At 42.3% G+C, this 17,524-nt stretch overlaps 1 protein-coding gene across 4 annotated transcripts in view; it reads right to left on the bottom strand.

The window, feature by feature from the left end:
- Positions 1–1,226: 1,226 nt before the first annotated feature.
- mycbpap (mycbp associated protein) overlaps positions 1,227–17,524 on the bottom strand; it is a 52,165-nt gene continuing 35,867 nt past the window's right edge. For all 4 annotated transcript variants that reach the window (XM_088341336.1, XM_088341334.1, XM_088341333.1 and 1 more), the window contains exons 3-14: positions 17,269–17,387; positions 17,024–17,201; positions 13,754–13,869; positions 9,813–9,963; positions 9,602–9,714; positions 9,418–9,539; positions 6,579–6,684; positions 6,324–6,516; positions 4,515–4,702; positions 2,588–2,698; positions 2,412–2,507; positions 1,227–1,409 (exon numbers count right to left, since the gene is read on the bottom strand). In XM_088341336.1, coding sequence (XP_088197462.1) covers positions 1,278–1,409; positions 2,412–2,507; positions 2,588–2,698; positions 4,515–4,702; positions 6,324–6,516; positions 6,579–6,684; positions 9,418–9,539; positions 9,602–9,714; positions 9,813–9,963; positions 13,754–13,869; positions 17,024–17,201; positions 17,269–17,387 — 1,625 coding nt within the window. In that variant the 3' untranslated portion in view covers positions 1,227–1,277. The remainder of the gene's footprint in view (positions 1,410–2,411; positions 2,508–2,587; positions 2,699–4,514; positions 4,703–6,323; positions 6,517–6,578; positions 6,685–9,417; positions 9,540–9,601; positions 9,715–9,812; positions 9,964–13,753; positions 13,870–17,023; positions 17,202–17,268; positions 17,388–17,524) is intronic.

Raw genomic sequence — 17,524 nt, 5'->3', positions numbered from 1 at the left:
AAGCACATTTTGTCCATATTTTGTTAAAAAAAATCATGTTTCATTCTACTTTTTTATAGTTTTTTTGGCACGATTTGTTCCTATTTTAATGTTTTTTTCATTATTCATGGTAATTTTTTTACATATTTTCTCCGTATTTTAATATATATTTTTTATTGTATTGTATTATGTTTTTTCAAGCACATTTTCTTCATATTTTTCTAAATTGTATTTTCTTAGATTTATGGGGAATATCCTTTTCCCATTTTTATATGTTTTCCATTTTTAATTGTAATTATTCAGTTTTTTTGGCAGATTTTGTTCGTATTTTGATTTTTGTTTTCTTACATTTTTTATTGTACTTGCTGTTTTTTCGAGCACATTTTGTCCATACTTTGTTAAAAAAATTCATGTTTCATTCTATTATTTTATAGTTTTTTTTGGCACATTTTGCTCATATTTTGTTGAAAGTTTTTTCAATTTTTTAATAGATTTCTCTACTGTTTTGGTGCGTTTTTGTTCCTGTTTTAATATTTTTCTTTCGTTTTTTATTGTATTTTTTTGTTTTGGGGCACATTTTGTTCATATTATTTAATTTATATTCTCAAATTTTATGGTATAATGTTTCTTTTTTGGGGCATTTTAATAGTTGTGTTTCAAGTTTTGGGGGAAAATAGTCAAAAGTACTCTGCTTTTCTGACTAATTTTGAATATTTTTTCTGAGTATTTTCTCAGTAGTGTTGATTAATTTCATATTTTAAATCATATATTTTATTTGTGTTTTTTCACCCTTATTGATTTTCATTTCTGAGTTTTGCGCAAAATGTATTAATACTCCTTGTTTCATAACTAATTTTATGGAACATTCTTTCTATCTTATATATTTTTTTCCCCTTTCAGTTTCGTATTTTTGGTAGTTTTGGGGGGACTCTATAAACATTTTGTCTTTGTGACAAATCACAAATTTTTCTCTTTTTTTGGGCATATTTTCCCTGATGTATTGATTTATTTCTCTCTTTTTTAATTTGTAATATATTTATCATTTTAAGGGCATTTTTAATCATTATTTCCCATTTTCATGGGATGTTTTTTCCAATATTTTAGCCCATAAACTACGCATGGTTTTCAGCCTACTTTAACAGTTAAAAGCAGGAAAACTATTTAAAAAAACTCTGAAAAACAGAATAAAAAAGGTATTAAATGAAACACGGCACTTAAAAGATTAAATAACACATCATTAACTCCCCAAAACAACAAACAATCCCCTTTTATTGTAAAAATTAATTTTGAGATGTATCTCACTCATTAACAACTAACGTCTTGTATTCCGAATTGCTTTGCGTCTCATCCCAGTTGGCATCTTGCTCGTCTTCGTTCGGCTTGTCCGCGGAAACGCCCTTGGACTCCGTTTCGTCCTCTTGAGGATGCTCCTGCCCCCAAAAAAACCCCAAAAGTAAGCTTTAATAAGACAATAGCACTTGAAAACTAGATACAGTGGAACCTCGGTTTTCGAACGCCTCTCGGTTCGAACAAATCGAAGTCCGACCAAATATTTGGAGAAATTCTTGCTTCGCTGTTCGGTCAAAAAAATCAGAGTTCGAACGCCGGTAAGGCGGGAGGGCGTACGCTAGGGTGCCATGCTGAGCGGCGTACGGGTGTTTTAGCCCCTAATTATGCCTCCGAAGAAAGTCAGTGCAAGCGGCAAAGTTGCTACAGGTGAAAAAAGAAAAGTAGTGCGCACAACTATTGCATTTATGAAAGAAATAATAGCAAAATATGAAGGAGGTGTGCGAATGTCTGATCTTGCTAGGGAATACCCCACCGTCCACCTGCGCCTTCTGCTGACCACCACAAAGGTAAGAAATCCTATTCATAATTATTTTCTTTATCCTTTTTTTTTTTTTACACGTTCATGTTAGCGTAATCTTTCGTACGGAAGATTACGATAACGGGAACGTACGATTAGCATGGGTTAGCTTTATGTTCACGTTGAACATTCAAGGTAAACATTCAGGGTGTTGGTACGGAGCCCAACATTCAGGGTGTTGGGACGCAGCCCGCTTTCCAATGAACCGCTCACCACTCGTTGTGGAGACCCGGGTGCTAAATGACTTGTAAACGAACTGATTTTTTAATTTTTACACGTTCATGTTAGCGCAATCTTTCATACGGAAGATTACTATAACGCGAACGTACGATTAGCCTGGGTTAGCTTTATGTTCACGTTAAACATTCAAGGTAAACATTCAGGGTGTTGGAACGGATTAAAATGATTTACATTATTTTTAATGGGATAAATTATTTCGGTATTTGAACAAATCGGTTTTCTAACAGGGTTCTGGAACGGATTATGGTCGAGAACTGAGGTTCCACTGTACATTTTCTGCTTTTCGGTCACTAGAGGGCAGCACACCACCCTGTTTTCATTTGACCTGCTTTGACGGCTCCGAGATCTCCCAAATGTGCTCCGGATTCATTTCCTGCAAGAGCTTATTCAAGTCCTCTTCAGTCTGGTTGAGGTACTGCAACTAAAGGGGGCGATAGTGTACACAGATGTATAAAGTACGGCGGAATACGAAAAAAAAAAACCCCTATCATTTTGGGATACCGTGTTAGGTTCTGCAGGAGAGTTGCATCTTTCCGGAGTCTGAATTCCTCGCAGCAAGTCGAAAACAATCGTTCGGCACAGTTCCAGTCTGGCCGTCTCTTCTAGCTTTGTCTGCGCCGGGAAATAGAGATTTATCATTTTGGATTTCTTTTATCGTAGAAAAAGAGAAACAACCTGAAATGTCATCAAAAGAAGGTGAAAAGATGATATAGCAGCTGGCAATGGTGGCTAATGATGGGTCAAGTGGCTAGAGGCGGAAACAGTGAGGAAAAAAGTTTAAGATGCCTGAATGTTGGGATTCAGCGACAACAGCTTGCATGACCAGTTGAGGAAGCCCGGTGAGACTGAAGATTGAACCAGAGGAATAGCGGCCAGCCACAACCTGCAGCCAAGTGGCTCAAATGAGTGGCTAGAAAAGGAAACAGTAAAAAACAATGGTTTTGGGATTTGACGACCACCACATGCAAGGCTCTGCTGTGGAAGTCAAAAAGCCATCAAGGAAAAAGTAAGCTATATTCACATGTAGCAGCTGGCAATAGTGGCTAATGGAGGGTCAAGTGGCTAGAGGTGGAAATAGTGGAGAATAAAGTTGAAGATGCCTGAATCATGGGATTCGGCGACAAACGCTTGCATGACCAGTTGAAGAAGACGGGTGAGACTGAAGATTGAACCAGAGGAATAGCGGCCAGCGGCGAACCACAACCTGTAGTCAAGTGGCTCAAATGAGTGGCTAGAAAAGGAAACAGTAAAAAACAGTGCTTTTGGGACTTGGTGACCATCACATGCAAGGCTCAGCTGTGGAAGTCAAAAAGCCATCAAGGAAAAAGTAAGCTATATTCACATGTAGCAGCTGGCAATAGTGTCTAATGGTGGGTCAAGTGGCTAGAGGTGGAAATAGTGGAGAATAAAGTTGAAGATGCCTGAATCATGGGATTCAGTGACAATCGCTTGCATGACCAGTTGAAGAAGACGGATGAGACTAAAGATTGAACCACAGGAATAGCGGCGAGCAGCGAGCCACAACCTGCAGCCAAGTGGCTAAAATGAGTGGCTAGAAAAGGAAACAGTAAAAAAACAGTGGTTTTGGGACTTGGTGACCATCACATGCAGGGCTCAGCTATGGAAGTCGAAAAGCATTCAAGGACAAAGCAAGCTTTATTTACATGTAGCAGCTAGCTAAAGTGGCTAATGGTGGGTCAAGTGGCTAGAGAATGAAACAATGGAGAAAAGGATCTAAGATGCCTGAACCTTAGGGATTCAGCGACAGTAGCCTGCATGACCAGCTGAGGAAGACGAGTGACACTGAAGAATGAACCAGGTGCAATAGCAGCTAGCGGCGAGCCATAGCCTGCTGCCAAATGGCTAACATGAGTGACTAGAAAAGGAAATTGTGAAAAAAATGGAAGATGCCTGAATCCTGAGAATTAGTAACCGTCACATACAGGATTTGGTCGTGTAAATTGAAACACTAGCTAAAAACGGAGCCGCTAACAACAACAATAGGAGTGAGCCAATTGGCTAGAGAAGGAAACAGTGGAAAAAGTAAAAGATGCCTCAATTGTAGAACTCATCGGTTGTTGCTTTCATGTCCTACGCTGGAATGCGAATACACTTAAGGACGAAGACGGAGCAGCTAACGATAACAATAGCAGCTACTGGTGAGCCACAGCCTGCAGCCAAGTACCTAACATAAGTGGCTAATAAAGAAAACAGTGGAAAAAGGTATAAGATGCCTGGAACTCAGCAAAGTTCACTTGCATGACCATTCTAGAAGGTGAGTGACACCGAAGGACGATGCAGGAGCAGCTAACAATAACAAAAGCAGTGAGCCAAGTGCCTGACACGAGTGGCTAGAGAAGGAAACAGTGGAGAAAAAGTGCAAGATGCCTAAATAACTTGCAGTTCTCAGCTGTGCGTGTTTTCCTACCTGTAAGAATCTCCTTTGTCGGGCGGTTTTGTCCCGGAACTGGGAGACCCCCTTCAAGGTGACCTGAATGGAAGCTCCTCCCAGTAGCAGCGGGTGGGTGTTCAGCTGCCAGCGCTCGGTTACGATGCCCGGCTTGCAGGACTTGAAGAGAAACTCTACCTGTTGGGTCTCACCTGGATTGATCACACCTGCACACAGTGTGAGATGAACAGAACATTTCTCAGTAAGGATGCATGGTCCTCCACAACCCATGATATTCAATGTGGTGTGCCTCAAGGTTCAATCTTAGGCCCAGTACTTTTGGATCTTTCTACGGTTTCCCTACTCTAATAACTGTATTCTTTAAAAATAATATCTCGAGAGCTTTTTATCATCTAAGGCAAACACAAAGGTGCTGATGCATGTTTTTTTTTAATCTAATCTTGTTTAGATTATTGTAATTCCCTGATCTCCGGATTTCCCCAAAAGAATATGACAAGCGATTGGTTTTCATCATTTGAAGAATATCCATCTCTCTTTAAGGCAACACTGAGATGCATGTTTTTTTCTTTTTTCCGCTTCTCGTTTTTATAATTGTAATTCCCTGCTCTCTGGATTCCCTATAAAGTATATCCAGGTAGTTGGCTATATATAAATGATAGAAAAAAACCAAGTCAGTCATTTCTCCCTAAGGCAAACAGGAAGGTGGTGATGAATATGTTTTTCTTCTCTAGTTTAAATGACTATAATTCCTCGCTCTACGGATTCCCCAAAAAGAATATTTTGAAGAATTTTTTTTTTTTTATCATTTGAGGAATATAATGTTGCCCATTTATCTTTCAATCAAACACAGAGGAGCTGGTGCATGATTTTTATGTTCACTCATTTCAATTATTAATGTGGGCTTTTACTCCCCCGGGTGGAGTTAAAGAGCCTCATGGCATGAGGAAGAAATGATCTCCTCAGTCTGAGTGCACCCGTTTCTCTCGCAGGCGATCAGTGCAAGTGTTTCAATCATTGTAATTCCCTGCTCTCTAGATTCACAAAAAGAATATTGCAAGGGATTTGTTTTTATCATTTAAGGAATATAGCCAGACTAAGCCCATTTCTATCTTAGGCTAACATAAAAGAGCTAACAAATGCCTTAATTTCCTCTTGTTTCGATTATTGTAATTCCCTGTTCTCTGGACTCCCCCAAAATAATGATGTAACTCTGTTAGTAAATTCAGCAGCACGTGAAATAATGCAGGCCAGGGTAAGAGATCACACGGCAGCAGTTTTAAAATGCCGGCATAACTGCTTTTATCGTGTCTGATTTACATGATTGTAATTCCCTGTTCTCTGGACTCCCCAAAAATAATGAAGTAACTCTGTTAGTAAATTCAGCAGCACATGATATAATGCAGGCCAGGGTTAGAGATCACATGGCAGCAGTTTTAAAATGCCCGCATAACTCTGCTTTTATCTTCTCTCGTTTCCATGATTGTAATTCCCTGCTCTCTGGACTCCCCCAAAAGCATATCACAAGCCTGCAGCTGTTGCAAAATGTAGCGGTCTTTCAACAGTCAGTAGTCCAGTCCAGTCATGTTTATTTGCATAGCCCTTAATCACAAGAAGTCTCAAAGGGCTGTACAGAAAATACACAGGCAAATTCAATTCATGTGGTGACAAAACAAGGTGCGAGCAGAGTCCTTTTGTAGAAATGTCACTAAATACTGCAAACCACAAGAGTACCGATGCATGTACCTTCTTCTGTCTGACATGGTTAGTCTTGGCTTGCGGTATTCTTGTGGTTTGGTGTTAATCAATCCGACCATGTCGGCAGAGTACCTGAGGAGACGTTGAAGTAAAAATGTGGGCAGCTGGACCGGGACTGAAGTTCGGAGAAGTTATGCGGTAGTTGGAGCTGCTGCCAGCTGTAGAGGAGAGCGGTGGCGCCCACGTTGGAGATCTCCAAATGGGACGAAACCGCCTCTTCCACCATTGTCTCCAGCAGGACCGTGGTGCTGATTCCGACCTGTCCCTGCTGGGCAGAATTTAAAATTGTAATATTGATGAAGAAAGTCAGCGTGAGTCATTCTGGACCTTCTCGGTCCAAGAGTTTCCAGTCCAGGTAGCGAGGTGGCCAGCAAACATCATGGCAGGAACAAGTAGAGAACCGGACTTGGCATCGTCACCTACCGACAGTTCACTGAGGAAGAAAACAAAAGGGACACCACAGGTGATTGTTTTTCCCCTCATATTTGGTATTAGCGATAAAAGGTAATTGCGCTGAGCTTGATTTCTGCCACTGGGTGGCGTTAGTGTGTCGGGGGCCAAATACCTTAAAAAACTGTGAGCTTGTCTACGATTGTGGTTTTAATATATCAAAGTGGTGGAAATGGGGGAACATGGCGGCGGAGTGGTTAGCGCGTGTGCGGCAGAGTTCTGAGGTCATGAGATCGAACCTCCTGTGCGGAGTTTGCATGTTCTCCCCGTGCTTGCGTGGGTTTCCTCCCACATTACAAAAACATGCATTTCAGGTTAACATGCCGGTCCAAATTGTCCCTAGGTGGGAATGAGCGATTGAATTGTCTGTCCCTGTGTGCCCTGCGACTGGCTGGCAACCAGTTCAGGGTGTCCCCTGCCCGAATATAGCTGGAATGGGCTCCAGCACTCCCGTGACCCTACTGAAGATAAGCGGTGCAGACAATGGATGGATGGATGGAAAGTGGTGGAAATGCTCACGTTTAATATAGTTTAGACTGCAAAGACTTCATACGGAGACAGGAGATGTAAAATTAGCATTTTCTGAAGTTAGTACGCCAACATGTATGATAGCAATGTCCCCGACCAAAAAAATAAAAACTACCATAAATTCCGGACTATAGAGCGCACCTGATTATAAGCCGCACCCACCACATTTTAAGAGGAAAAACGATTTTGTTCTTACACAAGCCGCACCTGTGTATAAGCCGCATGCGCCCACATTAAAACATGTAACACAAACACAAAATTAACCCAAACCCGACTGAGTCCCGTGATTGAAACTGAATGTCCTTCATAAAAGTACACAGTCCAAAAATCACAGCCGGCAAAATGAACAGAAAATAATACCGGTACTTAAGGTTTGATGCAGACCTGCAGAGTCCGGGTCCCGTTGAAAGTAATCCAAGGAAAAAAGTGTATATTTCCAAAGGTAAGGGTGGAAAGAATATATATCCACTATTGTCTGCCGCGTCCACAAACACTCACCTTTCCCGTCAGCCCGCGTTTTTTTCGCCCCTTCTTTTTTATTCGCCCGTGGGAAACATACCAGAATAAGTGTCTGAAATAAAGACATTACAAAAATATACAGTTGCAAATACATACTTTACATGGTTAGACATATTTACAAAGAAAGATGATACGCCGAGAGTTTTCAAAGCTTTAATAATAATAACTTTCATCCCAAACGGTGCCTGTGACAGGTGGCAACACGCTAGCAACACGCTCGCAACACAGTAAATGGGTCTGTTAAAAAAACATACCGTGCCGTCCTCATCTTCGTCCTTAGAACTAAAGCCGTCAAAGTCGTCTTCCTCAGTGTCTGAAAGAAACTTCATCATATAGACGTCGTCCCATGCTCATTTATTCCAAAACGCGCTGGCAACACGCTCGCTCCTTCTTTATCGGACTGCTCGATTGCTTTTAGCTTGAAAGCTGCGTCATGTGCCTTTCTTTTTGCATTTTGCATGATGAGGGTATGTTTACGTCAATTTAATTTATTGTATGCACAAGCCAAGAAGTTGCAGTCTTCCTCGGCGCATATATTCCACCGGTCTAAATCTTACCTTTTGTACTCGAGCGCCGCTGGCGGCCTTTAGAAGTATTACATCACTGAATAAGCCGCAGGGTTGAACATTTGGGAAAAAAGTAGCGGCTTATTGTCCAGAATTTACGGTAAATAATCAAAAGAAATGAAGTAATTTGATGGATAAACAAATGACTCAAAAAAGTTAAACTGAGTCGACGATTTGTGCTGGGCTCAAATGATGCCACTGCAGGGCATCAGTGTTTCTGACAATTCAGAAGTTTTCAAAAACATTTTTGCAGGTAAAATCCTTTGATACCGTTGACCCTAATGTCTTCCTCGAACGGTTGGAAAAATGGATTGGTCCCTCAGGAACCGTCCTCTTGTGGTTCAGATCCTACCTCTCAGGACACAATGTGTTAAATATGGAGGAATGGCATCTGAGCCCTTTAGTGTTACTTGTGGTGTTCTGCAGGGTTCAGTACTTGGCCCCCTTCTTTTCAGCATTTACATGCTTTCATGAGGTGATATTATTCGCAGTTTCCATTCTTACGCAGATGACACTCAACTATATCTTCCGATGGAGGAATCTGCCACACTAAACTGTGGAAATTTGGAGGCCTGCCTCACTGAGATCAAAGAATGGATGTCACTCAAGTTCTTGCGCCTTAACTCTGAAAAGACCGAAATGCTAGTTATTGGTCCATCTAAATGCCGTGACTTGTCCTCCAAAACCGCTCTGAACATTTACAAATGGAATATCACCCAGAGTTAAAAATGTAGGTGTCATAGTTGACCCCGATCTGTCCTTTCAGACACACGTTAAGACGATCACGAGAACAGCTTTTTTCCATCTTAGCAACATTGCTAAATTTCGCCCCATGCCGCCTGGTCATCCTTGAAGGGGGATGGATCTCACGTGTGGTCCCTTCTCTAGGTTTCTTTATTTTCCTCATGTTGAGGTTTTTTGGGTTTTTCCTTGCCCTCATGTAGGTGTTAGATCAGGGGATGGTGTCATAATAGTCTGTGGTCTGTGCAGCTCTTTGAGACTTCTTGTGATGAAGGGCGTCACAAATAAAAATGACGACTTGACAATATCTATCAATCTATGTCAAAATATAAAGAATTTCGACACGGCCTGTCATTACTCACATGTTCTCAAAAGTATTAGCCCCTTGGTTTCTGTTCATGCTCCTTTCCCCTCCCATGAACAGATTTTGGCGCTCTTTTACGGCAGGTTTGCTGGACCCGATCACCTCCAGTCTGTTGAGGTCCTACGATTGGAGCAGAACCGGATTTCCACTATGGTGCTGAACCAGATGGACCTCCTCCTTACCTTCTTGTTGATTTCCAAGCCCTGCAAGACCTCTTGAAGGGCACGTTGCTGCATTTCCTTGCTCAGGTCCAAAATCTGAGAAGCTGGGCGCAGAATCTCAGGGCCAGAAATTCCTGAAACCAGAAGGTTTCCCGATCACAAACAGGTCAGAGAGTTACTGGGGAGAGCCAATGTCGACAGCCCCTAGGGGGCGCTAGACCCATTACTTTACCGGCTTCTTGAAGTATGCTTTGCGGTTGTCCGATAATAGCAACAGGCTTTCGTATGCCTTGTTCCGTTCGGGTCAGGGTAGCTCTGATGCCACTCAACTCGTTTCCGTATTTTTGCGGTTGACTCCAAAATTCGCTTCCCACTCGGTGGCCCTGAAAGGAATCAGAAAGATTGAAAATCTCTTGTCTATAATATTCAAGTATTCTCATCTCATTAGCTGCACCGCTTATCCTCAGTAGGGTCGCGGGGGTGCTGGAGCCCATCCCAGCAATCATCGGGCAGTGGGCAGGGGACACCCTGAACTGGTTGCCAGCCAATCGCAGGGCACACAGGGACAGACAACTCGCTCAGTCACACCTAGGGACAATTTGGACCGGCCAATCCACCTGAAATGCATGTCTTTGGAATGTGGGAGGAAAGCGGAGTGCCCGGAGGAAACCCACGCAAGCACGGGGAGAACATACAAACTCCGCACAGTAAGTCCGGTAGCTGGATTTGAACCCACGCAGGACGTTCCAAAGACCTTAGAACTGTGCCGCACACGCGCTAACCACTGCGCCGCCGTGCTGCCTATTCAAGTATTTTTTTTCAAATTTGGCCACAAGTTCATATTTGGTCGTAATTTTAAGTTCAAAATTAGCCATGAGATATGTTAAAGTGTAGTAGGCACTCAGAATAGGGAGAGAAGACATCAAGGGATTTTACACTAGCAAAGAGGCCAGGGAGAAGGTCCTCAGATAGGAGAATTCCATTCCGTTTTCTGACACCCTCCCCTGAGATTCTTATTTTTATTCAATCTCATTGGTTACAAAAGCAGATCCACTCTAAAAGTGTGGGGACCAAACAACTGGCATCTTGGAAAATCTCTTTGCAGGTGTCCAATACTTAAAACAAAATAAACTTAACAGCATGATTAAAACTTTTTTTTAACGAGCCATGTGTTTTGTAACCAAATATGATCTTAAATGTGATCATATAAAACCACTTTGATACAGTTAGAAGCATATCTGGACCGCCCTTTCAGTATAAAAGTGATCGTCAGCCATATTAGTCTTGTGAATTTCTGCAGCAATTCTCTAACTCATACGTGCCCGTAATATTCTGTAATAAATACTTTGAAGTAACTGCTCATCTACTCAGGCTTTTTTTTGACTAACCCAACTCTCGACAACCTGGATATAGATGAACACTGAAGGATTTTATACATTTGACTATAAGGGATTTTGTACGATCAAATACAAATTACATTGAATGCAAAAGATATTCACTGGCTGAGCTGTGGAGCAGGTCATTGCAACTTTGTGAAAATGATGTTTACAGAAACAACGGGAACTGGGACAAGTGCTGATAAGATAATCAGCACATCCGATGACAGAGAGGGGCCCTGATGAAGCGGGACAGCAGGCAACGTTTGGAGAACAAAGCCCTGATGACGTGGAAACGCTCGGGATGTTTTGACCATTTCAGACATCGATGTGAGGGGGCCTTCCTGGCCCGCCCATGGGAGGAGCCGGCACACCAGCTCGCAAAGAGACGTGGGTCGAGAGAAGATCGAGGGAGAACGAGAGAGAGAGGCTCGACGAAGACTGGAGTGACACCAATTCAGCTAATTCGATGGTGTTCACTTAGTTAATTTGATTAAGAAATTAAATCTGCCCCCATGTGGAAATGCCGGTCTCTATATTTTCCCAAAAAGAAACGAGCATGCATTGTTAGGCGTAAGTTGTGTTTGGTTAATGGAGTCAGATAACCAATTCGAACGATTTGGTAAACAATACATTTTTAATATATTCAATTCCTAACAACACCAAGAGCTCAGGAGCTGCATGGAGCTCTTGAGCACTGCCGGGTGGCTCCCTGGCACTTTTCCGAAAACGTTTGTAAATTGAAAAATATTGGGGACTAAATCGTTTTTTCTTTTAATATGAATTCTGTAGGAGGATGAACACGACACAAAATCTTTTAGTGTTTTCCAAAGCTGTTAAAATGTTTCAATATTAAATTTCAACTACTTCGTTGTATTTCTCCTCTGTTAGTTTTTGTCTCTCCTGTGTTTCCTGTGGTAGAGGCTCCAACTTGGAGGCGTGCACAGCGCAAGCTCCGCCCTTTTTAAAGGGGCGGCATCACAATATAACTCAACCTCTCGCCACGACCCCAATTTAGATAGATAGATAGATAGTTTATTCATCCCCGTAGGGAAATTCACACTTCCAGCAGTCTACCCCGTTGTTTATTAACAGATGAACATGATGCCCTAGGGGTGCTTGTAGAGGAGTGGATGACGTCACGCCAGTCCAAAAGTTCGACATCCCTGCGGCAGATGGAAATCTTTTCTTTGTGAAAATCCAGGGATACACCACCTCGTGTTAGCAAGTCCGCCTCCTCTCCGATTCCCCCCGGCTTTCGTGTCTCTGTTTAGCGGCGTTGAACCCGGATTGCTCCGGGTAGCTCCGGGTATAAGAGGATTCATAATAAACTTAATTTTAAAGTGTTGCAATTACTCGTCTTATTGTGTTTCAAGTTGTGAAAAACGGGACAGGTAACTTTATGGCTGGGCAGGCAACTTTTCAGAGTTGTCAGTAAATAAATGTCCACGTGCATTCAAAAGAAAAAGATTCAAAAGAAGCTAACAAAATTGATGACGCTACAAAACGTAAACGTACATTAAAAGCATCGTGGAAAGAGTTCACGTGGCTTGTAGCGGACGACACAGATGGAAAACAGCGATGTCATATACATGCAATAAATGTTATAAGTAGATTTATAAAAAATTTCAAAGTGTTGTTCTGTTATATATTCCAATTATCAATCCTTAATACTTTGCAAAAACATTTTTTTTGCGATGAGTCATCTTATGTCTTTCAAGTTGTGAAAAACGGGGTAGACAACTTTATGGCTGGGCAGGCAACTTTTCAGAGTTGTCAGTAAATAAATATCCACGTGCATTCAAAAGAAAAAGATTCAAAAGAAGCTAACAAAATTGATGACGCTACAAAACGTAAACGTACATTAAAAGCATCGTGGAAAGAGTTCACGTGGCTTGTAGCGGACGACACAGATGGAAAACAGCGATGTTTTTTTTGCGATGAGTCATCTTATTGTCTTTCAAGTTGTGAAAAACGGGGTAGACAACTTTATGGCTGGGCAGGCAACTTTTTAGAATTCCACAGAATGCATTTAACTGACTCAAAGATAGTAGGCTACTATAGCTGATAAATGCATTAGTTATAAGGCGCATATAAGGCTTTTTTTTTTGCGGCTCCAGGGAATTCGTTTTTTCGAGTTTTTTTGTCCAATATGGCTCTTTTAATATTTTGGTTTCTGAGCTAAGAGCTGGGCAGCACGGCGGCGCAGTGGTTAGCGCTTGTGCGGCACAGTTCATGTCATGGGAACCTGTCGTGGGTTCAAATCCAGCTCCAGACTTCCTGTGCGGAGTTTGTATGTTCTCCCCGTGCTTGCGTGGGTTTCCTCCGGGCACTCCGGTTTCCTCCCACGTTCCAAAAACATGCATTTCAGGTGAATTGGCCGCTCCAAATTGTCCCTAGATGTGAATGAGCGAATGCATTGTCTGTCCCTGTGTGCCCTGCGATTGGCTGGCAACCAGTTCAGGGTGTTCCCTGCCCACTGCCCGGAGATGGCTGGGATGGGCTCCAGCCCCCCCGCGACCCCAATGAGGATAAGCGGTACGGCTGATGAGATGAGATGAGCTAAGAGCTGACAGAAAGTTTCTCGCCCAAAATTGACAAAAGTTAGTGGACATTCACCTTCTGAATACATATTCTGTCTTTTGGCTGAAGTCGAGGTAGGACTCAAGATTTTATGTCTATGTTTTAGTATTCTAAATGTCAAATCATAGTGGCGGCTAAACATGAGCACTGACATATTTGAATATTTTAACAACCAAAAGATCCAGATGAGGAAAAAAAAGTCATGGGAACGTACATAGCCGGACTGGATGAGGGGCAAAGTTCGTCGTAGAAGCTCTCTCTGCTCTTGAAGGTCTTTGAACGCGTAATCTTGGTTCATCAGTAAGTCTTGGACTGGCCTGCTGAGGAGCTCTGGATACAGGTGGAATCGGCAAATAAAGAGAAGATGTGGAGGTATAATTGAAAGGCTAACAGCTACATTTTACTTGTGGTTTGAAAGAAGTTCATTTGAATAAACCAGTGTATCCTTTAGTATCCTTTAGGGATCTGGTCTTTGGACTGCCTAAATCTCAGTGCCAAGTCGAATATCAGAATCTCTGAAATCAGACTGACCATTGTATAGTAGCCGTTCCCTTTTCGCCATATCTCCTCTCTGCGTATTTTTTGGGGCGACGCCCAACGACGTTCTCTCCAAAATAAGTTGCCCCCAAAAAGTACGCAGAGAGAAGATATGGCAAAAAGGGAACGCGCTTTATTGCATTCGGGACACGTTCAAAGTTCCCGACGTTCTATAGTGTTCTCAAATAAAATTAAGATATCTCGTGAAAGTAATCCGCCTGCATACTTATCATTAGTTATTATCCACATTCCACAACAGCGCCACACCATACAGTGACATCTGGTGGTCAAATAATACAGTGTCTCATGAATACTCAATTTGCTACACTTCTAATTCATTCCAGAATGCTTCAATTTAGCAGTTTTCTATATAATCAGACCAATTTCTCATATATTCTGTATCTGTGTTTGGCCATGCTCAACATGAGTAAATGAACTTTATCGATCTTCTTCTGTGGGTTAAAAAGGCGAGGGTAAAATCGCATTTGCAGCACATTATCGCCATCTATCTTTAAGGAGTGTCATCGACCCTCAGTTATTTTTCTTTTCTTAGCCTTCGTCTGCCATGGCAAAGTCCAGCAACCCACTCAATACGGGTCAGTGACCCACATTTGGGTCTCGACCCACCATTCGAGAAAAACTGTACTAGAAGTTAGGTGGTATACCTTCAAACTACAAATCAAATCTTCTTCCAACCCATTTGAGCTGGCTCGAGTTTTTTTTTTTTCATTTCCAGCAAGCCAAGGAGTTGAAAGTATTTTTTCTGGAAAAAAAAATCAGTCATAGCACAATTGCTTATGATTAACACTGATATAACATGTAGTATGCTACCTTAAAGGGGCAGTGCGTAATATTTAGTGCCTCTTAATAGTACAAAAACAAAATGTATTTAGATATAAGCAAAAGTACATAAACGATCATACCAATGTCATTTTTTTAAATCACAGGATCGAAACATTTGTATTTCTTTTACATCACAGGTGTCAAACAGGCGGCCCGTGGGCCAGATCAGGCCCGCTAAGGGATTGAATCCGGCCCGTGAGACAACACTCAGAGAAGCACAAGAGAAAAACAAGCTGCAGGTTGAAATATGTCAACTTGATGTTGCCAAAGCCAGGTGCCTCTCACAAAGACACTGTACTTGTATTTATTTCTCTCTCTCTCTCTCTCTCTCTTCCACCCCTTTTCTCCCACTCTGTCTTTGTGTCTTTCACTCTCTGTGTCTCTTTTTCTCTTCCTTTGTTGCTCTTTGTCTCTTTCTCTATGTGTCTTTTAACCTCCTTTGCTCTAACTTCCTTTTTTTCCTTTTCTCTCTTTTCTCTTTCTCTCTTCATACCCTTCGCGCTTTCTTTTCTCTTTTCTCTCCTTCTGTCTTTCTATTTCTCTTTGGATTTCTTTCTTCCTATCCCTTTTTCCCCCATCTCTCACGACTTTTTATCTTTGGTTTCTCACGCTCTCTCTCTCTTTTTCTTTCTTTGTCCCGCCCTCTCTCTCTCTTTCCTTCCCTCTTTCTCTTATTTCTTTATCTCTTTTTCTTTCTCTTTAATCTACTAGTCCGGCCCCCGACAGAATGTTTGTTCTATCGTGTGGCCCCCGAGTTAAAATGAGTTTGACACCCCTGTTTTACATAGTAAAATTCATACCTAAGGTGGTTGCCATGTTTGACTCGCGTCTTGCTGCGGCAATGGTTTCAGTCTACATTAGACAACAGGTCCATCTAGTGGTCAAATATTACACACTAGGGCTCCGAGTCATTCCTAAGACTTAAAAAGTGGTCGGCGGCGCCCTCTGTTGGCTGCGGCTGCATCGGCTCGCTACAACGGGTCAGGTGCAATCGACATTTCGTTCTGTGTACATTGTTACACAGAATGACAATACAAGGAAATTATTATTATTATATTATTATTTAAGGCCTAATAGTAATGTTCAATGTTTTGCAGTTTTCTCATGTAAGACAGAGATAAGAAATGTTTGCCATGTCCCAGAGTTCTGCATAGTATCCAAACACCCCCCAACCCCCTTTATATAAGAGACATAGATGTAACTAAGGGTTTCCCAAGTTAAATAAAATGTTTGGCAAGACTGAGGGACACCAAACGCTTATAGGCGCCACTGCGAGCGGCAGCCTTTCCAGCAGCTCAGTGTTATTTTGCTCTTTTTGTGATTTATTGTTTTTATTGTCTGCTTCTATCTTTGGTGTTTTTCGTCCCGTTTGACAACGACACTTTGGATGACTTTCTATCCTATGGTTATGGGTTTTAACGCACAAAAATGCCTTTTTTCGAGGAATCAACTCCTTGCCCTGAAGAATTCTCGTGGATGCAGAGCCGGAGCAAAGGTGAAGGCTAAGCGGCTAACGGCGTTATAAGCCTTCGGTACCGTCCGTAATCATGGTAAATGTGAACTCTCTACCAAATAAGACCGACGAACTAGCTGTTCTGGTGAAAAACATCAAAGCGTACAGGGAGTGCAGTTTGCTGTGTTTTAGGGAAACGTGTCTCACGTCTAGCATCCCGGACGCTAACGTGAAGCTACCCGGCTTCAGCGCTGTTAAGGCAGACAGAGACACAAAACCCTGCGAGAAGCGGAGAGGAGGCGGACTCGCTATCTTCGTGAACACCAGGTGGTGTAACCCTGGGCACAAAGATTTCCATCTGCTGCAGGGACATCAAACTTTTGGCCTAGTGTGTGACGTCATCCAGTCCGCTGTTGCTAAACTACAACACAGCACCCCGAGGCCATCCTGTTAATCTGTTAATAAACAACAAAAGGATACTGCTGGAAGTGTAAATTTCCCTACGGGGATGAATAAAATATCCATCTATCTATCTATCTAATTCCAGCTGGAAAATAAACATCTGTGCCTCCGTGTTTGGTATTGATGGTATAAAAATGTCTCGATGAACTTGACACTGTTCTTGGACCGTGAATTTTTCGAAGTGCTCACCTGATAAATTGTCTTGCTGGCGTTTGCGCTGCCTGACGTAGTGATTCCAGTGATGCAGGGCGTTTGCTTGCAAGTTCCTCGGGCCTGCCGGAACTTCTCGTTGGTTTTGCACAACCTCAAGATGATGCGTACCGTGGGACGGCGGCTTTCTTCTAGAATGAGGTATTTTTTTCACCAGCTGGAAAAAATATGAGATTCGTTCAAGATTTTGAAAGGTTCGACAGTCTCGTTTTAGATGAAGTCACCTCGGTGTCTCCTCTCGTCTCCAAATACTTTCGAAAGCCATCCAAGCTCCCTAGGATGCTGTGCGGAAGAAGCATCCCTTTGTCGTCGCACTGAAAGCGCTCACATCCCGAAGACGAACCTTGTAAAAAATGGGACGCGATAAATGGAATGTCAGGACTTTTTTTAAGGCACTGCGAAGGGAACGTGTTGTGGATTAACTGTAAGTCAGCCCCAGTTATTTTGGAGAGGACGTCGTCCCAAAATATACGCAGAGAC

Source organism: Urocampus carinirostris, chromosome 8 (genome assembly GCF_059441175.1).
Source record: "Urocampus carinirostris isolate Australia breed hairy pipefish chromosome 8, RoL_Ucar_1.0, whole genome shotgun sequence".
Taxonomy (NCBI): domain Eukaryota; kingdom Metazoa; phylum Chordata; class Actinopteri; order Syngnathiformes; family Syngnathidae; genus Urocampus; species Urocampus carinirostris.
The sequence above is the reverse complement of the archived record's forward strand: the minus strand, read 5'-3'. Positions and strand labels throughout refer to the sequence as shown.